General features: G+C 33.7%; 1 protein-coding gene across 23 annotated transcripts in view; it reads left to right on the top strand.

The window, feature by feature from the left end:
• Positions 1-51: 51 nt before the first annotated feature.
• Positions 52-26,261, top strand: part of LOC132729611 (gamma-adducin-like) — a 78,561-nt gene continuing 52,351 nt past the window's right edge. For 12 of the 23 annotated variants that reach the window (XM_060715408.1, XM_060715410.1, XM_060715413.1 and 9 more), the window contains exons 1-3: positions 53-191; positions 4,840-4,917; positions 23,713-23,810. In XM_060715408.1, the coding sequence (XP_060571391.1) occupies positions 23,744-23,810 (67 nt within the window). In that variant the 5' untranslated portion in view covers positions 53-191; positions 4,840-4,917; positions 23,713-23,743. Of the gene's footprint in view, positions 192-363; positions 385-4,839; positions 4,918-10,345; positions 10,681-18,276; positions 18,467-20,499; positions 20,611-23,712; positions 23,811-26,261 lie in introns of those variants that run through there. The other 11 variants (XM_060715395.1, XM_060715405.1, XM_060715407.1 and 8 more) reach the window with 7 other exon arrangements.

Raw genomic sequence — 26,261 nt, forward strand, 5'->3', positions numbered from 1 at the left:
TCTCACAATTTTCGCAAATTTACCGGCTGTAATACTGCAGTTTAAAGGTTGTAAATGTAACAGCCAAAAAAGCTATTTTTGGAAGTGTGTATCACCTCATTTGCATATTATTTGCTGCCTTGCTCTGGATCTGGGTCAATCTGTGGCGGGTACAGGATTACTTTAATACAAGGTTTTGGTCAGATTTTGAGGTAAAAACTTTGTTTATTGATGTTATTTAGATATAAGTTAGTTCTTTTTGAAATAAGAATTGAGTTGACCTACGGTTGTCATTGAGTAAAGCGGGATGTTACCGGCGAATTTAGTGTGTAGCAAATTTATGCACGCGCAGTCTACCACTCACTACCAGAGGAAGTTGGTCTTACGATAATTTTCCGGTGTAAGGTGATAGCGCTACTGTATGAGTAATTCATAATTTTTACTACTTTGACATGGACATTTGATATAAGAATCGATCACATTTTAAAATATATAGTTACGATCGAATGCTGCATATGATTATCAATTCATAAACTGATAAATTTCTAAAGACATTTTATCTTTGTGGGTGGGGTAAAAATAGCAATAATTTTGACTTTCTTTTTTTTTGCATCATTTTCTTTTAGTTACAATGTACACAATAAAGTTATTTTATAATGAATATTCAGTCAAATGAAACAAAAGTAGTTGTTTCTGGAAGTTTCTATATGTCTATTCTCATTAATATATTACTTATTAGCTTAATTGATCCCTGTCAACTTAGGATATTTTATCTGTAATTCTAGGGTAAAACAAATAAATTTGTCAGTGATGCTACTGCGCTGTTAAGAAACATGTGTATTTCTTGTGATCACAAAAGACAATATAAGTTAGGTGTGTCAGTCTGCAATATATACAATCACATCCCATGCAATCATAACATTGGAAGTAAAAGTTGCAAGAAATCACAATAGCCTTTACACATTGAATTTTATAGACTCGCAGAAAATGGAACTGTGATTTCATGTCTACACTGTGTACTGTTGAAAAAGTGCTTTAATTTAAAATTGGGCATCCTAATCAAAAAGTCTTTTGCTCCCTATTATTTTTGCAGAGGCTTGCAGGGTTCTCTCCTCCATTTCTCCATTTTGTAAACAGTGCCATGTTTTAACTTTAGGTATAAATTATAGGATTTTTGGGAATCTGGCTACAATGTGTTAATAGATTATTAAAAATGAGTGCACACTTTTCACAATTCCTTAAGATAATCCATGCATTAAAAAATTGATTGGTAGCAGTGTGCTTGTTCATGTTTGTATGACTGAGTGGACAATAGGATGATTTTGTTTACTGAGTAGTTTTCATTGCATATTTTAAAGGTAGATAGGTATAAATTAGACTTAAAAATAAGTGATATATTTTTTTTCTTTCACTAAATTTACTTTCGTGATGATTAGTAGTCTATATAATAGATTTGGTAACAATATATTGAGTTTGCAGAAAATTATCATTCTCATGAAATATATGCTTATTACGCCACCCCAGATCTGTTTGATGGATTAATTTTGTCCACCTTTGAACAAGTTACTTAATATAATTCAAGCTGAGTGTAGTTAACTTTCATTTGATTATGCTTCAGTAAACATGAACGAGTTATGAATAAACTTGTGAAAATTCGGTTAAATAAGTTAACATTATATTGAAGCCTGAGGATGTAATCTTCATCATTTGTGTACAGTAGTGTCAATATCTTTTTTAAAGTTGAATAGGAAAAAGCGAGTGACTTAAAGTTATGTTTTCACATTATTTGACCTAAAGAAAAAAAACTATATCGGTAGTACCAAGTGAAGTATCTCATAAAATTGCAGTTCTGGATAGTAATTGTACTTGTACATTGCTCAGTCATTATAGTTGTTCCGTGGTCGAGGGGTTAGAGTCGATGACTTCTAATCCAGTTACCTCTCTGGCGTGGGTTCGATCCCCGGGAGATGCTTTGGTAGTTTAGCGCGGAGGAAGGTAGTCTAGTACTGTTGTAACTCTCCAGGAACGATGGTTAGGAAACTACCCGCCTATATGACTGAAATACTGTTGGGAAAAGGCATAAAATGAAACAAACAAACAAACAAACAAAATTACTCTTGAATTTAAAAAAAAAATATGCATGACCGATCTGAAGATTACTTTTGCTCACTGCAAATCATTTCAAAGCGTTACATACACAGGGCTCATCCGGAAGGGCGATTCAGGCGAAAACTTCGCCGTGTATATTTCCATTTCGCTCTCCCAATTGATCAAAGAGAAGTCAACATCGCCGATAAAATCTTAATTCCCAAAGACTAATTACTTGGCGATGTAAAGAGCAGAGATTGTATCCGCCCATATGACGACTGCTAATTATCATTATCCAATCAGAGCGTCGCTTTATACTACCCTTCTACCTGTATGCAAGGCGATAGACCGCCTACTCTAAACAGTAAATAATGAGAGCATCGGCCCGAAACGGGTATAAAATGTTTGTGTGACAATTTTGCGAGTTTAATACGGGATTAGGCGATAATTATAGATTGTTTACCCCGATCATCTAAACACGTGCATATCTTCCCTAATTGATATACACGCGGTGTTTAACCCGAGTAATGGCGATGTGCAATGGGTGTTTCACGGCTATAACAAAACTCTTAGTCAATTAAAAATAATCAATTTCATTAATGATCAGCGACCAGATTAAAAACCTAATCAGAGGTTTGTATGATTTCAGTCCGTTTACATGAATTAAAAATTGTTATGTCGCTCACATCATGGCTAAAGGGCGAAATGCCCAAACCTAGCAGTAAAAGAAAGTTGCTGATTCTGATACACCTACGCGAAAATTTAAGAAAGCCAATTCGCAAAAATCTTACGATTGATATGTTGTAGACAGTGAGAGTGTTTGACATTGTTATCTTTGTAGAAATGCCAAATTTGACACAGCTTACGCACGTGGGCAAAACTACGAATCATGATAGAAATGCTACATATCGGTCGTATATCATGTGTACATGTATATAACAACAACATTTGTCAGGAAAGAAGTGTTCTTATAGTTTTAATATATATATTTGTTTTAATGTCATAAATATGACGCTCAGATTAAGATTTATCAATATTGTAAATTTCAAAAAGCATTATTTATAAAGATATTACGAGTTAAACATTTCATGAAAATAAAGGGAGGTAATTAGAAATTTATTTTCTATAATTTCTCAGTCAAATTTTTCAATAAGAAATGAATGTATATAATTTTAGTGATCAAATATAATGTGCACAAATGTTTGCAGTACATATTTTACATATTCTTCGATGTTTGAAAATTGTTTTATAAGCATAATTATATGCACATAATTGTGACATAACAACATACAAGATCATTAAAGAATTTCTGTTATCATTGTAACAGAATAGAAAGATATTGTTAAGCAATATCCAATGTTAAGCAATATCCAATGTAACTTTATCTTCTATTAAAAGTGAGGAAACTAATAATATAAAATTAATTTATTCATCATACTTTTTCTTACACATTATTATCAATAAATCTACATGAAAATATATAAACAAATATTTAGAGAAAGCTTATAAATAGCTGATAAATAGATTAATTGTATTGCCATGCATGTAAATGCATACACATTGGGTTGTTTCCCTTCTCCCTATTTTTCGCGAGGAAGTCACTTCTCCCTAAAATTTCCCCCCAGGATGAGCCCTGATACATGATACATGTCTATTTTGGCACATCCTGTTAAAGTGGACAAATAAAAAATAAAGTGGAAAAAAACATGTGGAGTAAGAAGCATATTCATACTGGATACTGATTTTATATTCTATGGCATTGATCCTAAACCAGATCAATATTTGATGCTGATACAGAGTGAACTCATCTTGCTTTCATTGTATACTCTAGTGTTATGGGGAATTGAACAGTCATACATTATTGACCCGTACTTTCATGATCGATTTCTTATCCGGTTGTGAAAATCTGTTTGATGTAATAGTTAAAGTGAAACAGACTCACTCATGCGCAACATAACATAGAATGTAAAATTCAAGTTTTGTAAGCAGTTTCTATTTATTAATTGATGGTTTCGGTTATTAAGTTTTCATATGACTTTCTGTTTTGATCTTGGAGGAATATTTATGTATAGCTGAAGTAAATTGAAATGAATTTGAATTTTGAACAGTGACTGAATGACAATAGTGTAAAATGTAGCATTGACTCCAGGACTTTTGTACATTGTAAAGGCTTGCATTTTAAACATCAGAATTTGTCAAAATGTTCCCTAGCAATTTATAGAGCTTAAAGTGTCTTGTAATTGGAACATGAAAATAGGATATGTTATAGTTATTATAATGTTAGAAACAATGTGCAATTAAATTTTTATGCTTAATCAATATCAAATGATAACTTTTCTTATCTTAATCATAAACTATGCACACAATTAGGTAAAATTTAAACCTTTTTTGTTATGGCTATTTATCAAAGATGTCACCCCAGGCTGTTGTTGACAGCCTGGTCTTTAATGGTTTATAAAAGGTTTATGTCACTCCATTGAACACAGTCAAACGTTTGTCTTGATTTGAAACAAATTACCCTATATTTTAACATGTCAAATTCCTCAAATCCACAGGATGTATTGGATAAATAAAGTACAAAATACAATGTATATACTATGAATCAGTGTGTATGCTGTTTATTGTTTATCTTTTTATCTAAATCTGGAGATTTTTTGGAGATTCTTATTTTTCTTTTGAATTTTTATACAATGCTTGTATTATGGTATTTAGTAGGTAAATGTAGTTTAGTGGTGAATAAATGTACATGAATGTATTTGTTTATATTTACAGTGCATGTTTACAGACTAAAAGTTTGGACTATTTTCTGTGTTAAGCAGTCTTTGGATTAGTTTTCATTTGCACTGATTGGTAAGTTATTCTTAATCTTCTTTGAAATTTAGTTAATATCACTTTTGAATTGTGAAGCTTTTTTTTAGAGCTATTCCAGAAGGAAGTGAGCTTGTTAGGTATGGTTTCAGAAGTGTACTAAAATGGTATGTCTTCATACAAAATGATATCATATATATAATATTATACTTTTATTTCATCAAATAGAAAGATCACAGTTTCTGTAGTGTGCCAAACTTTTTTAACTTGTTCATTGAGCAGTTTGATAAGCTTTTACAATTATACCTGGAAACATTGACTGTATTTGAAGTTCAAGCCACATATCATACAGTACTAACATTCAACATATAGTAGCGTAGTAGATGCTGTTAGTCTGAACCAGTCATCTACACACATTTTTTCGTCCCAAAAGACATAGAAATTTAATATTAACTGAAGATTGCCCAGTACCCATGAATGGAAGATTAGCTTTCCCATTTATTGTGTAAGGATGATGTATTTTAAAATTTGTCAGGGTTGTAGCAGTCTGTTAAAATGAGAACTCAAAACTCAGTTGGGGTAACCTCTGTGACAGCTTTAAGCCATGAACCCTTCAAGTTACTGTAAAGTATTTAAAATATATGCGTTGAAATTGACACATTTGAGGTTTGTGTATATAGTGGATCTTGTTACAGTGCCCCCTGGTGGCAGATTGATTGGAGTTGATAATCATTGTATCACAAACTTTATTCTTTAAGATTTTCCCCCTCCAGCTGGGACGCTGACAGCAAGTCATAACACTTGACTGTACCAGCTTATAAATATTTAACTAGTTGAAATAGGATTATGTCAGCCTCGGTTCACAGGTTTATAAATACACCTGTGGGCAAAGATCAAGAAGTGTTTGAGATTTTTTTTTCACAGGTTAAATTTTCGTAAAAACTTGACAAAATTTGTAAAGTAGTTTTGACTGTTTCTAGTAGCTCAAGGTATGGTTTCTATATGATGTGGCCTATGCAACTTTACTAGAATCTCTTTAAGAGGATTTTGACAGACAAACATGTACATGTACAGGTTTATGTGGATGATCCAAACCTGTAAGTTTTAAAAAGTAATGTTATTGTAATAAATGTGGAATAGACAAATATTTTAAGAGTGGTAACTGTCTCGAGTGCTTTTGCAAGACATCTTTTACAGTATTTGTATAATAATTTCTCTGTTTGTACAGAGTGTTTGGTCCAAATATGAGTTTTACACTTTCTAGAAAGTTTCATATATGAACTGTAGATATTTGTTCGATTATCATATCAGAGGGAACATGTATAAGCCATTGTCTAGAACTTATCTCTGCTGAAATCTATGGGAATCTGATGCTTCCATGCCTCACCTCAGTGCACCTATATCCCAGATCCTCTTGATAAGTAAAACTTGCTTATCTTTTATTCTCCAAAGGCCAGAAAGGAATCTCTTCACTGGGGAATAGCTTTATAAACATGTATACTGGGGACAACATCAGACACAGAGCAAAATTCACATTGTCCTATTCAATAACACATACAGCCAGAAAATAGGACATGTGTCATGCTATGAAACATGCATCATTGCAAACACAATCCTTTGAACAATATTATTTAATTAGTCTGGAAAGTGCACAATTATATAAATTAAGTTATTATATAAAACCCTTCAAAAACTTGGTGTGATGTTGAGCAATTTTTCCAGTAATAGTTTGTTTTTCGGTTACTTTTCCATTTTTCATTTGTTGTTATTTTGAGCAATATCTGTTAATTGCACTTTTGGTTAGCTAATCCAATCTCTGGAACTGAAATCTGTGATGGGAAACCTTGATAAGAAACTAGGGGTGTGTTAGAATGTATAAAGTAGAAACAGAGGTCATAGGGGAGCTAATCTATGATATGATTGGAGTAGAGATAGGAAAGATTGTGGCAGGGAAATGTTGATCAGGCCCAGCTGGAAAACATATTTCTGTCTTGTTTATATCACCTCCCCTGGTATGATAGTCATGGAAAATATGGCTAAAAAATTATATCAAAATATCATATTGTATGTACATCAGAAGTGTATAGTGGAATGTATATGAGTTATTTATAGTATCCAGACATGTATATTATATTAGGAAAGATAACTTTTATTTATGGTGATTTTACACTCAAAATTTACAATGCTTAAAAAATTTGTCAAAAAAATAAATTTAGAAATCAGCTTATTAATTGGAAGAAAATGATTTCATTCTTTTGAATCGGATAAAATGACCAAAATCATTATCTAACAGATTTTGAATTCTATGATGTAGTTTTACAGCCCATGAAAATCATATTATGGCGTAGCCAGTTCGCATCTCAAACAAGTAGCCCAAACAAGATTTTTATGGTCAGATCATGAAATGGAGCATGTTCCAATACTAAGCTATTGTATATCAAGTAACTGTTGGTTGTTACATTTTAAAAAAAAAAGATGTTTTACATTATTCTCTGTTATGTTTTCTTGTTACATTTGTTATCTTTCTTAACACTTAGCTTGCTTGTGGCACCAGACCCTGACTATGTGACCAGTGCAGACAGCCCTAGATTAGTTGCACGTTGTGCAGTCTAGTCATGGTCTGCACAGCCTTTTTTGAAGTTTTTCAATAAAGACCAAAAATAGTTGGTATAAATAAGTTGATCCATTTCAGATATTTAGTGTGGCAAGGGTTAAATTCATGTTGTGCCGATTCACTTGAAAATTCAAGAAATGCTATTATGCAAATGGAAGTTTGAATAAGAATTGTACTATGCAAACGATGCATTCTGCAGAAAGAACATGAGTAATGCTGTAATTCTACAAGAAGCTGTCAATTATTTTAACATTTCAGAACATTTTCCAATGTTATATAAGTGTCACAGAACCAGTTCTTTCTACAGTTGTCTCTAGTAGCATAGGTCTGGTATGCCAGGTATGTGATGTAACCTTGACCTTGTTGTAACAGATGCTGTAGGTGTATACATATCAACTAATCCCTTGAGTACTGTATGTATTGATGCAGGGGGGAGTTTTATACATGCTAATCTGATTACCTGGCTTCTATTAGTTCTAACATTGATGCTGTGTTACAACTATAGACTCCAATATGATTATGTTGAATAGTTTAGAGTCTTGGGAATTACAGAGCGCTAATGAAGCATGGGAAGATTTCATTCCGAATTCAATTAGCGAAATGAAATTAGCATTGGAAAATGTCAGAACAACACTTTGGGTCTCTGAAACATCTCTCAGCTGGAAGTAGAAATACCCCGGTAGTTGACAATGAAGTTGACAATGAATTTGAACATGAATTACCCAGAACGCTCAACCCAAACTACTCTCAAAGGAGTACAAATGAGTTGGAGTCTGTGAGACACCTTATAATAGATCATGGTCTGTCAGCAATTTTCCTTGGATACAGAGGAGGCTAAAATGTTCCTTACCATTCTGTTTATCTAGGGTACATAGAATACAGCACATCCAATGATGAGATGTATGATATTGTCACCTTTAAATAAGTTCCAAAGCTTGCTTTAGCAATATAGGTTTGTTTTGTTGGTGATCTGAATGTGGTTTAGAAACGAACATGAAGCTTCCACATACCATTCCCTTGTGGTATATACCCAGACAATCTACAGGCTGATATTACATTTTAATGACTTCTACAGACTAATATTAGTGATACCTATGCTTTCTTATATACATAGTATTACACGCCCTTTCTCCATCTTTTGAAGTCGAGAGTTTTGAGTACCTGAACGAAAAACCTTAACTTCGGAATGTACAACGACAATTGGCAAGGTATTAAATTTAGAAGAAATAAACAAACATTAAAACATTTTCCTAAAATGTTTTTCATCAGGTTATGCATTATGATGTTCTGCCATTTAAGATTATTTATTTCTCTTCAAAAAAAAAAAAAATTAACTTTGCTAAAAATGAGTCATGAAAAGGTTTTAAGCCATAAATTAAAGCCAGGCCATCCTTAAAAAAATGTTTGTTTGCAGTAACCCGACCCAGAATTTTCAAGGTGGGTAGGTAGGTCGATTTTTTTTATTTTTTTTTATTTTTTTTTTTTATTGAACTGTACTCCCAAATAAACATGGAATTTCAAAATGCTGAACAATATTTGCTTTGATAATCTGGTAACAATTAATAAATTGATAACTGAATTCTAATTTAATAAGAACTACATTTTATTTCTTCTATTAACCTTTAAAAGAACGAAAACAAAGCACAAGGCATAATTTTCTGATTCAAAAAAAAATAAATTATTCAGACCATGAAAAAAAAAATTTGAGTAGGGGCAAATTTTGTGAGTCGGTCGCGTTACTGCAAACAAACATTTTTTTAAGGATGGCCCCATAAATTAAACACAAAATGAAAATTTTGTCTACATTCCTGTTGGCCTGTCTGAGTGAGAGCTTGTATTGCATATCATAATTTGACATGGTGGGGACATTTTTATCAACATTTTACACACCGTTCATGAAGTACTGCAATCATAAATCATCCTAATCTGGGACCTCTGTAAATACTGGGCATGTTTAATCAATAAAATTAGTGTTGGTCGTTTAACATTAATTGTCTTTAAGGAATGCCCCCTGTAGATTAGCTAGGATAACTTTGTCATAGGCTTTAATTGAGTGACAAAGTTTTGGTAGAGGGATGGATCATGGGAAGGGGAAAACATGTTCTTTTTTTAAAAACAATTTCATTAGTTTGATAAAAAACCATTATAGAGTTATTTTTCAAAGGTTTTGAAATATCTATGTTACAATGATGTCAGGAATCAGTGTCACACATTATGCTCAAAACAGGAAACAGTTTCTATGCATATGCCCCAACAGTATTGTTCTTGTTTGCTGAATTCCTTTTATAAGCTTTAAAATAAAATTTCTGCAAAGATATAGCAGTTTTAAACAGTATGTTATGCTTTTTCGCTGAATATGTAAAAAACCCATGGTGAACACTTTTAGTTACACTTGTCTACATGCTATACGGATTTCCTGCCACATAAAATGTGATATTGATTATGTATACACTGTATGAAAAGGATGAATATTGTTTGCATAAGAAATCAGATCAAATAAACTTAGTTCAATTCAGGTCTTACGTGAAAACTTGAAAGGTCAATATTTTGTAAGGTCAATTCATGAAGAAAAATCTTTGGCATTGATCATGACCATTGGTTCCAGTCATGTGGTCTAAATTAATGGTCAAAGATAGGTTTTATCTTTGATTTTCAAACAAATTCATGCTCTGTTATGATGATGGTAGTGTGAAAATGAGGAAAATATGACCCGTACATATCATCATGTAAAGCTTGTTCTATTCTTTTATCTGATAACGACCCCTCAGTACAGGCATGTCTACAGTTGCTAATTATTGATGTTATGCAGTTAGTCATTTCTCCCCTATCTCGATCAGAATATTCTGTAACATTGTGTCAGTCAAGTGATGGATTCATAGCAGAATACACCTCTGTTTCTCCACCAACAATCCTGAACAAATTCTACACGAAAAGTCATGGAGTTTATAGATTGCTGACATCATCCCGGTTGTGTTCTTTTTTCGTATTTTGTATTTTATTGATTATTCTGTGAATCATCACTTGATTGAAATTTTTTTTCGGAACAATTTTGACCTTGGAATAAAATTCTTGTATTGGTGTAATTGATCTCTTGTCTGGAGACATTAAATTGTGGGCTGGATTATAAAGTGGGAATTTTCTAGTGCAGGATTTTACTTTAAACAACACTTTAGAATATTTTCAAGTTCAAGGTAAGGCACTTAAATTACATCAACGAAAATTAATGTTTTGTTGTATTTATCTGTGTATGTATGAAGAGGTATTGTTTGTTTTTCTAATTTCTTTTATCCCTAAGGTATGTATATATAATGAACCTTCTTTGCTTTGAATTTTGGTTTTGACAGTTTTGAGTTTTAAGAGATTTCAATGTCAGAATACAATGGAATGGAATTTGAGTGGCTCTATGTATATGCACTGTCTGGTCTGTGCACTTTCTATCTGACTTAGCATGTGACTGTACAATTGATTTAGCAATTACTCATTGCATATTTAAAATATAGATTGCTTATAACAGGGAGGCAATATTGATGGCTAAAGCTGAATATAATTATATATATGTATTGCAATGTTTCCCAGGGTGGAAAGTTACAGTGAATACTTGGTCTCAACAATAAAGCTGTTATCTATAAATTAAGAGTTATTATATGTATAGGCACTCTAGAGCTGGATTGGCAGGCGTTCAAAACTTAGTAAATGTTTTACTGATTGTTTGTGTACAAAAGTCAAATTTTCTCTATGCAGCTACAATTTCTTGTTTGTTATGTCTTACTTCTTAGCCAGCTAGTGACTATTGTATTTAGTCATGTGACCAGCAGAGACCAAGATCTGAGCCTGCACATCTTTACTGTCTGATCATGGACTGCACTGTTTGCTATTTAAAGTTATTTTGAAACCCCCCCCCCACCCCACCCCTCCCAATAAAAAAAAGACAGATTGAAATATACTATCATATAGACAAGTCCATTTAAGAGATTAGGGATAATATTCTGAACACTAATAGTATTGATGTCTTGTCTTAATGTTGTCATTGGTTACAGAATATAGGCTAATTAGTACATTGTACACTTGCTGTTGAAATTCTTTGATAATTTGACCATGGACTATTCCGAATTCAAGCAAGCCAAGTTTAGATCAACATGGCAGCCCAAGATTTAGAAGGAAGTTTAATTTTAATCATGAATAAAACATACTTGCGACTCTGTTAGTTTAGACACTAAACCATTAAGATCCAATATTTTCATTGCAGATTATCTGTATAAAGAAAAGTTGGATTTGGTTATAATCTAATAAAGAAAGTTTGGTTTACATTATACACAAGAGAAATAGTGAAAGTTTAAAAGTCAATATTTCAAGTGTAAAATACAATACACACTGAAAAAAATTGGGATTGATTTGATTATATTGTTTGTTCAAAATGATATTAACTGCACACCTTGTACCAAATGTCAGTTTTTGTGCACACTATGGTTTAAACAAGTCACTTTCATACACTTTTTCTAGGAAAGTTTAAAAAAATAAATGTCTGTTTAACTGCAATTTCTCACAATTTTCTGAACAAATACATGTATAATGTACTAAATATATACCAAAATGCACCTCTGACAATACAGAGCAAAATATAATTGTGCATGGCTCCCAAAACCGCCAGTAGAAAACAGCCTTATACACATAAATGTTAACCAAATTGCCCCTGAACATCCAGTATTTGCAGGATTTTAAATGATAACAATCTTTATATGAAAAGACTTTGCTTGTATGTTTGTTTTCATGGTTTTTAGGCTGATTTTAACAGAACATTGTAAGTCGTGTCTCGAAAGTCAATCTACCTAAATGTTATACTGGCTTGCCAGGATAGCTGAAAATAAAGTCAATGTCTGGATTCAGTTGTCACAGAGAAATTAAAAGGATTTTTGATTTTGAATGAAATAGCAATACCTTTGTATACATCACTATATATATACATTCCTTTGTCTCCTGGTTTATTAGCATTTACAAGAATTTGAATTTGAGCTCCATTCTATATACATGTACACGTAATGACATATACATCTGTGATGAAAATATTTATTTCTATTTGATGACAGTTGAAATGATCTTAGCACCTGGTATTTATGATATGCTGCATTATTACACACTAAAACTTAGCAATACAACATTTTCACTAAAACCAATGTCACTGACACTGTAGGAATGGTGAAACTTTGTCCTGTTACTGTTTATTGTCCCCCGCCTTTTCGAAGAAAAAAGGGGGATATAGAAATAGGCTCCGTCCGTCCGTCCGTCTGTCCGTCCGTCCGTCCGTCACACTTTCGTGTCCGGTCCATAACTTTGTCATTTATGAAAGGAATTTGAAATAACTTGGCACAAATGTTTATTATAATAAGACGATGTGTCATGCGCAACAACCAGACCCCTACCTCCAGGGTCAAGGTCACACTTGCTCATTCAAGGTCAACATTGCCTATTTGAGGGTATATGTCGTGTCCGGTCCATAACTTTCTTATTTATGAAGGGATTTTGTAAATACTTGCCATAATTGTTCACAATAATCAGACGATGTGTCATGCGCAAAAACCAGTCACCTGCCTTCAAGGTCAAGGTCACACTTGGAGGTCAAATATTAACATAGTCTGTTACAGGGTATATTTCGTGTCCGGTCCATAACTTTGTCATTTATCAAAGGAATTTGAAATTACTTGACACAAATGTTTGTTATAATAAGACGATGTGTCATGCGCAACAACCAGACCCGTACCTTCAGGGTCAAGGTCGTACTTGCTCATTCAAGGTTAACATTGTCTATTTGAGGGTATATGTCGTGTCCGGTCTATAACTTTCTTATCTATGAAGGGATTTTGAAAATACTTGCCATAATTGTGCACAATAATCAGATGATGTGTCATGCGGAAAAACCAGTCACCTACCTTCAAGGTCAAGGTCACACTTGGAGGTCAAATATTAACATAGTCTGTTACAGGGTATATTTGGTGTCCGGTCCATAACTTTGTCATTTATCAAAGGAAGTTGAGATAACTTGGCACAAATGTTTGTTATAATAAGACGATGTGTCATGCGCAACAACCAGACCCGTACCTTCAGGGTCAAGGTCGTACTTGCTCATTTAAGGTCAACATTGTCTATTTGAGGGTATATGTCGTGTCCGGTCCATAACTTTCTTATCTATGAAGGACTTTTGTAAAAACTTGCTATAATTGTTCACAATAATCAGATGATGTGTCATGCGCAAAAACCGGTCACCTACCTCCAAGGTCAAGGTCACACTTGGAGGTCAAATACTTAAATAGTCTGTTACAGGGTATATTTTGTGTCTGGTCTATATCTTTTTTATAGATCAAAGGATTTTGAAAATACTTCGCACAAATAGTCACTATAATAAGAGGATGTGTCATGCGCAACACCTGCATCCCTACCTCGAAGGTCAAGGTCACACTTAGAGGTCAAAAATTAACATAGTCTGTTATAGGATATATTTTGTGTCGAATCTAGAACTTCTTCATAGTTCAAGGGATTTTGAAATAACTTGGCACAAATAGTCACAATAATAAGCCGATATGTCAGGTACAACACCTGCACCCCTACCTCTTAAGGTCAAGGTCACACTTAGAGGTCAAAGGTTAACAGAGTCTGTTATTTGGTATATTTTTGGTCCTGTTTATTACTTCTTCATAGATTAAGGGATTTTGAAAATACTTGGCACAAATAGTCACAATGATTAGATGATATGTCATGCGTAACATCTGTGTCCCTACCTCCAAGGTCAAGGTTACACTTAGAGGTCAAAGATTTACATAGTCTGTTATAGGGTATATTTTGTGTCCAATCTATAACTTCTTCATAGTTCAAGGGATTTTGAAAATACTTGGCACAAATAGTCTCAATAATAAGACGTTATGTCATGCACAACACCTGCTCCCCTACCTCCAAGGTCAAGGTCACACTTAGAGGTCAAAGCTTAACATGATAGATTTTTAAATTCAGTGTTTCATTTTATTTTTTTAACAAATTTATTGTTACATTTGCAGATCTAGCATTGATCATAATTTTGGACTGAATGTCCTGAGATCCATACCTCAATCTTTTGAAATAGCACAATTTAATGCTTCATATAAAACTCCTGGGGCGGGGGACATTGGTAACTCTGTTACAAATTCTTGTTTTGTACTGTTTCAGTTCAATGTTTTAAGTATTCCATTTCCCTCAGTGGCAAAATCAAACTTGCTGTCAAAGCCCACCTGCTTAGCAATGGTAATAGGGTGGTTGGTAGTAATTAAAATCCAATTTAAGTGTAGCACTGGTGTTCCCCTGGTTTTTAATGGGGTCTAGTTTTCAGTTTTAATATTGTTTGTTATTCATTATATATTAGAATAAATTATAAAGGCTTGAATGTTTATAAAAACGTTTAAAAACAAAAGAGGCTGTAAACCTCTAGATCAAGAAAATTGCAACTTTATTTAACAAAACTGTGTTTTTCAACAAAAAAAAATACATTTAATAACATTCAATTTCAATAATTTAGGCTCTAACCTTTGATTTCTTATTTACTGCAGATATTGTGCTATTTGTTTGGCATAATTGCCCTCCTGAAAAATCCTGCCATGGACTGGTTTGGAAACTTGTACTTTTCTTATGTTTTAACTTTGCAGACTGTGCAAAAATCCACACTAAAAAAACCAGGTTAATGTAAGATGAAGTGGGTGATGTATCAATTTAGTGATTTATGATTTAATCGAGAAACATAGGTACAACATTAGTTTTGTATAAAGTTATGAAGGGTAAAAGTAGGTTAAATGTTTGTTAAGGTTTATTTACTTCACAAGGCCCCATAACCTGATGGATACTGCTGTGAAAGAAAGTGAAAGGTATTTGCCGTCAGTAAAATGCCAGGTCAGCCTGCTTGTCGGTGCAGTCAGACCAGGCTTTAGAGTGCCGGTAGCTCAATTTTAGCATTTCATTATTGAAATCCCTAAAAACTCATGTGGACTGTTCCAAATTTAAAGCAGGGCAAATCCATTACACAAATTCAGTGGGTTAAGGTATAGACATTTCTATGATAGTAACAAGATAATTTGGTGTTACCTGTATAAATGTTTGATATGTTCCAACACAGGTGTTGGCGGGCATATGATAGATGCTTTAACATATACACATTCCTATCTTCAGTTTGCGTTTACCAGATCAATTGGCAAAAAAACACATTAATTTTGATATGGGGCAAAAATAGATTTTCTTGGTGATACAGGCATTAATGGAGGCGAAAGATTGAAAAAATAAATATCCTCACACCCATATTTCAGATGAAAAAATAGCTTACACTCAGACTTATGTAGGTGGATGTCGAGTGGTCCTTTGCCTTTTACATTTTGGTTGAAATTTCAGACATGAAGGCATAAGTGGGAATAGTTGTTGACACCAACATTTCAGCTAGAAATAAAAAGTTTTCAGATTTCAGAAGTGGCGCCAAGAGTGAGTTACATACTAGTATATATATCATTTGGATGTATTTGAAACACTGCAACTTTCCTGGTTGTGGGGGAAGGGGGAGGGGGAGTTATCATGATCAAGAAACTGAGCATGGTAAACATCGGCTTAAATTTTCTGTTCATGGTTCAAGGTGATTCATTCAAGTTAAAAAGTTATCTTTACACTGAAAAATATATGAATGTTTACTTCCAGATAAGATAAATACCCAGTTTACAATATGATATGACTAATGTCCAGGTTAAAAAGATTAACATGTTGAAAGTACAGGAAAGGTAAGGTGTGCCACTCCAACTTTGCTGGCGGCATTGGATTCTTCTATCCATGTGACCAGTGCAGACCAAGCTGAAACCCAGACCAGTGCAGACCAAGCTGAAACCCAGACCAGTGCAGACCAATCTGAAACCCAGACCAGTGCAGACCAAGCTGAAACCCAGACCAGTGCAGACCAAGCTGAAACCCAGACCAGTGCAGACCAAGGTCAGACGGCACAACCAAGCAGACAGGCCAGACTAATAGGTGGTGGCTACTTAACCCCTTTGCCTGATGTTGGAGACAGAGTCTCTCATAATGCTTGCTCTCTGATAATGGTCTGCACTTTTCATGCAGTCAGTGCAAGATGAAATATTTCTATGTGATATAAAGTATACAAACAAACATGACAAACAATAATCTACTTGCCTTTATGTGTTCTAAGGTATGTTACTTGTTTCAAAACAGTTTAATACTGTTACTGTAAGTCACTTTTCATGGAGAAATTTCTTGTATTGTGTTCAAAGTAAAATGCAATTCAGATTATTTGACTGTTGCAAGGTAGTAATCTATTGTTGTAGTGAACATCATTCTATTTTGTGCAGTCCTGAGGAAGTGCTGGTGTGATCCTTTTGAAGCTGTTCTGTTGTGTGCATCTGAGGGCCACATGGAAGATAAATAAATGTGTTACTTACTTTATACTTACTGACTAAGCTATTATGAAAGTCATTCTGCTTGTCAAGTCTGAACATTTGCAACACTGTTGTCTATTTAGACAAAAGTATACAATAAACAATGCAAAACTAAATAAATTCTTATCAAGGTTTTTTTGTATGTATGTGAAAACTTTACAGGTATAATGTTGAACATTCCAGCGTGTTTAAGTGGATTACCTATCTTATCCACCTACTTGACATAGAACATAATGTTCATATTTCTCAGATTTGACCCTATTGTTGTACCACACCTATACACAGAAAACAGGCTTTGTAAAATTAGTTCATAGTTTGCCAGTGTACTGATCTTATTTTCCCTGCAAGGAATTATTAACTTCTGCATATGAGTAATTTAACTCTTAGCCTGGGTGTGGCAGTTGAATCTACCCCAAGCAACCAGTACAGACCAAGATCAGCTGTCACGTCTGTGTGGCCGATTATTGTTTGCAATGATTGCTGCTCAGAGTCGGTACCTGTGCTAAAATTTCCCTCCCAAAAAAAGATGAATGGTTTTGTCCATATATTGAAAGGGACAAGTTCATTTAATATATTATGTGTGGTTAAGGTGATGAGCTGGCTGATTGGCAATAGTATTGTCTGTAGTTTCTCTATTGTCTGTTACCCTGAAATGACACACAGTGTTTGATAAATTAAAATCTGTTCTGGAACCATATCCAGCACTGTTGGAAACCTTTCTTCTGTATACTTAAACCACTTTTACCCTACTTGTAAAAATAATTACCCTCTCAGAAACATGCACAGTTGCAATCTTTCTCTTTAAATGTTCTTGCTAAATGTTTTTGTTTTTGTTTTAAGAATTCTTAAAGATTGGAGGAAAAATATTCCAAGTTAATACTAGTGTTGTGTATGTTTTTCTCTGCACAGATTTATTCTCTGTTTTTCCATATTTCTAATGAAACAAGCAGAGATGAGATAATTTTGAACAGCTTTATTGGAGATAGGCTCATAAATATTCATCATACATTTATCTATACTGACCTCCTGTGATAGTAATGTAACATTCCGTTGTGAAAAAAAAAAATTGGCCGGGCATACTTGAGTGAAAATTAGGTTGGTTGTGGATATTTTACAAGCTTGAAAATGTAATTTTAGAAAACAATTAGTGGAGTTTCAAGTACTATAGTGTTAATATATTGAAAATTGTCTTTGGCTTTTTGAATTACATGTAATCAGTTTTAAAAGTTCACAGTTGATATTGCTTTAAGTGGATGAAAACACTTTAACAGGATAATATTGGGAGACTTTTGAAGCATGTATGCAAATTGTTAAGTGTATCAGTGTACAGTGTACGGAATTAGTGGGTATAGTAGTTAAAGTGTTTCTAATTGGATATACATTGATAAATACAGTGTCATAATTTACAACAAATTGATAATTTGTGCTAAATATTTGTTTGGAGATTTACAGTGTTTAAGTGATAGTAAAGTTTTGCTCTTTCTCATCTAAATGTAATCAAGGTCAAGAAGGGTCAAGTGAAAAATTACACAAGGTTAAGTATATTGCTTTTGTACTATATTGAAAATCATTAACTTGTAATACAATTAAGTAGATTCTTTAAGTGATTGTTAGTTTATATTAAATTTATTTGAGTTCAATTATGCAGGAAGCAATAACATTAAAGACACACTTGAGAAACTTTTTTTTGAAGAGCTTTCAATCTTAGACACTATTGCACTATTCTTTGTTTGAGCTAGTCAAAGTCTCTTTTTTTCCCCGTGGGTGATGGTTTGGTTTTTAAACTACAACCGACTGGTGCAGAAGTAGTTATAAAATTAAAACCAGAGTCATGGTTCCGAGCCCTTGACCATTATTCTTTTGCTGCTTTTTTGCCAGTCCATGGTGACCATGGCCAAGTGCTGACTGCTCGAGTTTCATAATGGCCATGGATGGCAAAATTTTGTTAGAAAATTAGATTTGGGAGGATAAGATTTGGGAGGATAGGAATATGAGGTCAATATAACCAATATTCTGAGGAGTTCTCTCAATTTATAACAATTGAATATGGCAGTAGCAATCTAGAATTTAAATATGACCATGCTTGTAGAAGAATCAATAAAAAGTTTTCAATCTTGTCCAGTCATCAAAATCGGGGATTTCTCAGGTAGAACTAGGAATTGCATTAATATTTTTTGTATCTACTTCATGAAGTTGCAAAAAGTCTTACAATTGAGAGAGCCGAGGCAAGGTTTTGCATCACAGACAAGCAATGCCATTCTTTGTTGATGTGATGCACCATTCAAAAATGTTCGGTTAACATTTCACATGCATGTAGTAACCAATATTTTGTTTGATTTAATTGTGTTGGTGTTGACGTTTGACCAATTCACAAGAATATAACTAAACAAATGGTACTGTGGCAGGTATAAGGTGAAGAAATACACATGTTTAGTCTTTCCCACACTTGACAAGAGAAAGAGAAAATAGTTTGATGCACAAAGAGCAATGACAGTTTGATGGAATACAAGATCTGTAATTTTCTTTTCATTCACCTTATCATTAAATCATTTGTCATTCAGTCACTGACAATGTACTTCTTTGCCTTAAACTGATTTTATTTTCAGCCATGAAATTGACTATAAATACATGATATAGTGTGAAAAAAATAAGTATGATAAGATTGGAAATGTGTTCAAGCTGCTTTAAATCATGTGTTTGCACCTAAGCATAAATCATGTTTTTGAACCAGCATATATATCGTGTGTACTGTCTTAATAATTTGTTTAGGCTGTCTTTATTCATGTGTTTCTGCCATCTTAAATCATGTCGGCCATATAAAATCACATTTGTGCCATCTTAAGTCTTTTGCATGTAAAATACACTGCTGAATTTGTATAAAATATAAAAAGTTACTCTCCGTAAACATAAAGCAATCTTAAGTAAAACGCTGAGCTTATAAGGAGCACCCGATTTGTTATTGTTTGAACTGCAGCCTCCATTGGTAAGTGAAAGGTTACCAATTAAAAAGAAAGAGTTTTAAAATAAAGTAGTCTTTAATTCATAACTCATAGATGCCTACTGATGCTGGGCTTTGCTGCATCCACAAGTGTTTAAGAATAATGCGCTCTGTAACCTCTTATTAAAAAACGCTTCAGTGTCTTTAAATCTTGAAGCACCTGAGTCAAATTTTTGTAGTTAGTTAATTAGTACTATATTTAGTTGTTTCAGTCCCATGTACGGACATAATTACTTTCAAATTACGATACATATGCACATGTAAAACAGGCGTAGATCCGTTTTTGTACGAATGAACCGGATGGTAGTAATTTGGTGGGAGAATTGTATGTGAGAACACTTGATCCTCTGTATATATATACATTGTGTGTTTTAACATAATTTTGCCTAAAGTTTATGCATGAGATGTACATATATTGTTGTAGCAATGTTTGTTACATGACATTTTTATGCATTATAACTGTCTAGTATAAATAAACTTGACCTTACATCGTCCACCAAGGTCAATTTCATTACGATATTTTGCCCGAGGGTATATTATAAAGTATTTTCTATTTGCATTTTACGCTGAAGTGATTAAATGTACTGTAATATAGTTAGATAATAATTACGATGATGAATTGTGGGAAGTTGTTACATCTTTGTTCTTGTTTATTGATGTAGGGATTCTTTGTTTGAGTGGTAATTTATTGTTTTATAATCTAGATGTTTTATGACATTATTGTTTTAATTGCCTCAAATCTTATACGTTGTACTTTACCTTAATAAAAGTGAATAAATTCACTTGTACACCTGGCAACGGATGTAATGTAGGGGCGTCTGTGGCCGAGTGGTTAAGGACGTTGACTTCAAACTACTTACCCCTCAACGCTATGGGTTCGAATCCAGACTTTGGATTCTTTCAATGTGAGAAAGCTGTCCAGCTAGCTTACAGAATATTGGTGGTTCTACTCAGCTGCCTGTTTGTGCCCGAGGTTTTCCTTCACCAGTAAAGCTGTAGCGTTGCCATATGACCTATACTGTGTTGGTATGACATAAAATCCAATCAAACAAACAGAAAAACTGATGCAATGTATTCTGATTTGTTTCTGAATTCAAATTAAAGTTAATACATGTATAATAGTTGTTGACCTTAAAGCTGCTGTTAATAGTACAGGGCCTGTATGGTCAGACTGCATGAATGTGTCCTGGCAAAGGGTTTAAACAATTTTACAACAATTGCAGTCTGCCTGCATAACAGAGAGCATCAAGTGGTCCTTGCTTTTGTCAAAAGACGAAAATTTCTTGGACATTGAGTCTAATAGAGTCTTGGCTATGACTTGGAATGTTCCCCTGATATCCCTGATATCTGAGTACCAAGGTTGATTTGCCAATGCAGCAAGCATAGATCCAGGCCAGCTTATATTTTCTGTAAAGTCTACTGTTTGTTCAGCTTTAGTTCTTTGGTATTCAAACCCCTTAATACTATTTCTAAATTTCAGTAAAACCTTTATTTATACCATACTAAATTATCATTCATGGACTTGCATAATTATGTTTTTGGACTCTTACCTTCGGGAAATTTTCAAGATATGACTGAATAGGGAACAGTGAAGCCCATGATCAGATACATGAGTCGGTTCAGTCTCCACCAGCTGGCTTGGGGTTGAATATGTCCGTTACTGACCTGCCAGAGATAGTTCAAGTTGTAGATGAGTTTGCTGAACTAGACAGTGAGATAGCTGAACTAGACAAAGTATAAGGAATTTGTCTTATGAAATCTGAATGATACCCTTATTAAATTGTTGCATACTTCAGCTATAAATATGTCAGAAAAAACTAAATAATTTTGGTACAAATTTTTTTATGCAGAAACATATTGTAATAGAAATTAGACAATTAAGATAAATCTTAGGGCAACAATGGTCTGCTTGGACCTGAATGTGATAATAATAATGATAGTGTTACTGGCAGTGTATTAAATGCATCATATTTTACTGTCTGGAGTGATAAAGTATTTCTGGCATACACCCCAGTGTGAATGTCAAATCTTGGTTGGAGTGGAGTTTTTTTGCCTTCATATTACATTGGCCTTATTGTATCTGTTATAGAAAATTATGGAAGTGTAATCACTTTCGTAAGGTAAGGTTTTGAAATAATAAAACTGTTGAATATGTGTGTAAATGAAGAAAATCTCTGTTCTTTGTAAATGGTTTATTAGTATCTCGGTCTAATATTATTTTGTACAAGGTAATACAGAAGGGTTAAGGAGACTGCCTCAGACTCAACCAATGGGTCCTGGGTTCAAGTCATAATGGTGTCATGACCATGATTCCTCATAAAGACACCAGAACGAGCAGGCTAGGAGGGTGGTTCAAACAAGCAACAAGCTTTCACAACAGTTAATTGAATAATGTTTAAACATATTGTACTAGTTAAAGTTATATCTGAGTTTTACCAGTATTAAATTGCCACTTATGGGTTTCAAACTTTAGTGGTAAGAAGCAAGTGATTCTAATAATTAACACAAACATACGGGTAATAAATATAAAAATTAAAGTAACTTTGATGATAAAAGTGATTTTAGCCTTTGTCATCAGTAAAGGCATCTGACATTATACTGTTAAACTTTTCAGCTTTTAATATTGCCAAATTAATACTAAATGGATAGTTTCAATTATGGTAGCTGGACTGTTGAAATTCATCTAAAAATTTCAGCAGATGAAGGCTTAAAGCTTCAACAAGAACTAGCTTTCTTTCTGATGTAAATTCAAAATATAGTAAAGATTTACCAGAGTGGAAATCACTAACTTTTGAATAAACCAGCACCCGAAATTGAATTTATTTATAGCAGCATAATTATTATATTCATATTTTCAGTAAATTAGCCAAATTAGAGAGACAGTATTATAATAAATGACCAAAAGTTTACTACGTTGACATGACATTGCATATTTTTTGTGTGATATGTTATAAGTAATTGAATTTACGCTGGTATTATCTCCTTGTTAGGTTAATTATGACACCTGCTAACTGAGAGAGAAGATAATAACTATCTTGTCATTTAGAAATTAGCAGTACAGTGACCATACATTCATATCTCTAGATGACAGATGGTAGGGCAATAAAATATTTATGTGACTATTGACTTTTTGAGTGAAAATTTTCTGTGTTTTGTGTGGATAACTGAATCAAAACAGTTACAACATTCTTTGTGATATCATATTTTAATTGCTTTTGGAAATTAGAGTTTTTTTTATTGAAACTTTGTGTTATTTTTATGTGTGTATAAAAATATGGGATTTATTTGGATTTGTTAGAAATTTATGTCAAACAATATATGATTATACATGGTTTATGGAAGAATAAGTTTTGGGATATTGATTTAAACATATACAAGGATTGAAAGCTTACATATTCAAGACTTGATAATTTGGTAAGTGAAAACAGTTGACATAATTATATATTGATGTATGTATAAAGTGTAAATGAAAAGTGCGTTATTCTTGAGTTGCACCTGAATATTAGCTCTGAACTTTAAAATGACCTCAAATTAGTGAGTTTAGTGAAGAGACTTTCATACACCACTGAATGAAGAGGAGAAGTTGTAAATCACTTATTAAGGAATAATGCAGAATTTCTGATGGCATGGCCATGATTCGTGACTAAAACAACATTCATACGTAAAAGTGGTTTATTTTTTGCCACCATTCTGACCAGGCTGACCCCTGACTCTGGTTACACTTTTATATTGTTTTATTTTGATTTTGGTGTATTGAAATATTTTTGTTTGTATATTTTCAGGGGTGTGTTTTGTGAGTAGCAGAGCACAGGGATGAGTGGGGCTCCCCAAATGAACGGGCCCTCCAGCCCCACAGGAAAGAAATTTATAGATACAATTGGTAAGATCGTTATTAACAGTTGACATTTGATAATTCTAAGACTTCCAATGTCACTATTTATATTTATGTAACTGTATATAATATAATCTCATCACGTGCATCTGCCATGGAATTTGCTTGACTTACAGACCCTAATTCAATGGTGATTTTGTCAAACAGAAGAATGCCTTAGAATGACCTAAATTACTTTTTTAATTAACATGCTGAATTTTTATGCCCCCACTTGGGGGAAAAGGGCATATGGATTTACCCTCTGTCAGGGGAAGGGGGCATATAGCTTTGCCCTCTGTTAGGGGAAGGGGGCATATAGCTTGACCCTCTGTCAGGGGATGGGGGCATATGGATTTGCCCCATGTGTCAAGGTTAATGCCATGTTTTGAGCATTTAGGAGGTCACAGCTTTCATAGTCTTTACAGCATACTAACTGACACAATTTGTGTATAATTGAATTTGAAGGGAAACATTGTGGCATTATTGGGTAACATTGTAATGGTAGAGGGTGTCAGATTGTTGGTAATTAAGTCCTGTAATCTACCCTGAATATTGTAAGTTTTCTCAGCTGATTGTGTGAGTGTTTTCAAGGTATGTAAGTTATTCACATGTAACTCATGCTGTAAATGTAGAATATATACCTGAACACAGGTTGATGAATAATTGGCCGGGTCAGTGACCTTTAACTTTTTCACTGTGGCCTTATATACTAGATAAAGCTATGATTGTGTGTTTTCTTTCTGGTCTGCTTCAAGCTGGAAATACCTTATTTTGTGCAGCTGTAGTAAATCAATAAGTTAATCAGATATCTAAGCTTCCTGAATGGAAATTTGTAACCTATTTTTGCACCTATTTGGCACCTATCTTACTATAAAGGAATTGTCTGGAGTTGTTTTCATCATTTTTGCCCTATTGATGACCAAATTGCAAATTTCAAGTGCCTATTGTTTTATAATCTTTTACTGAGACTGCCTGAACCAAGTTATAAGCCTTTGCCACCAGAGTAGAGCAGGGTCAGCCTGCACACCCCTGCAACCTGGGTCTGCACAACTTTGGTAGCTAAAGTTTTGTATGTTTTTTTAAAATCTGTAAATTTGAATGGACTTTGCAAAGTTCAGTACTACATTCATTCAATATCCTCCATATACAAACTTGGCTTAAAACAATGCAGAGAAATATCATGAAGAGAGGCTTTTGCAACAATACAGGTAAAGTAACAATGTAGTTGTAAAATATAGACATGCAGTGGAAAGCTTGTCACTAAGCTGTTTGAACATGTTGGTTACTTGCCAAGCTTATAAAACACATTCCTGAGACAGATGTGAGAGCACAAGATGAAAATATTTTTGTATAATGTATACGGAGATCAATAAAATGTTGTTGTTTTTTTTCATGCATAATATTCATTAAGTATACTGGCAGAGATCAAATTCATGATATTAGCCTTTGCCACCAGTATAAAGTCAGGGCATCTGGCACATCTGTGTGGTTAGGTAGAGTGTATTTGGCACCTCTGTGCATTTAGCTCAGTAGGTATTAGAGTGTTGGACTGCGAATAGGGCCACCTGGGTTCGGTTCCAGAGGGTGCAAGTCACCTTCTATGTGATTGATCATGAAATGCTTTCTATGGTCATTCACACTGTACCTCTGCTTTAGCTGTATAAACGTTATCAGGTCATTGCTTTACTGGTAAACTGTTTGCCCAGGAATGATGCAGTGGCTGAACTGTTAAACTACCAACACCACAACCACATCTCTGCAGTCTGACTAAGAACTGTACTATAAGCTGACTTAACTTTATATTGTGGTGTTAATAACCCTCATAATAATGAACAGTTCCAAAATGGGAAGCCTGAAAAGTCAATTTAAGAAATTCAGCTGGTTAAATGTTTCAGTACAGTAGGACTCCATAGAAAAGACTTAATGAGTTGCCCTGATTATTTTTAAAGCTCTAAGAATCTTTGATAGTTTTCTCAGGCAAATTTTTAAGATATGACCAAGTTTTTCCAGATTGATTGTGTTTTGTCTGTAGTGATTCTGGTACAGGTGAATAATTCTGTTGAATTAATCAGTTAATCTTTGGTGATAAACTTTGATAGTAGAACATTCCATTGGTAAAAATCAGCTGGGTATCTTCACTATATAAATACCTCTATGATCATAATTTGTTTTCTGCAAATTGTGATGAGCAAGATTTGAAATTGAAAGAGCCCCCTCTCTCATTTATAGGCTTCATCATCTCTAGGAAGATGCTTTTGAGTAAGAAAGATTATTACCTTCAAAATTTCATCATTTTGTGTTTAAACAATGAATTCTACTCAAACCAGTGCTAGACAGTAGCTTGCATTTACCACTACTATTCAGGAACAAGCTCGATCATTATTGTTTATAGGCTTTATTATCCCTAGGAAGATATGCCTTTGAGTGAGAAAGATTATTGCCACCAAAATTTTACCATTT

This window comes from Ruditapes philippinarum, unplaced genomic scaffold (genome assembly GCF_026571515.1).
Source record: "Ruditapes philippinarum isolate M1 unplaced genomic scaffold, ASM2657151v2 ctg2844_1_1_1_1, whole genome shotgun sequence".
Taxonomy (NCBI): domain Eukaryota; kingdom Metazoa; phylum Mollusca; class Bivalvia; order Venerida; family Veneridae; genus Ruditapes; species Ruditapes philippinarum.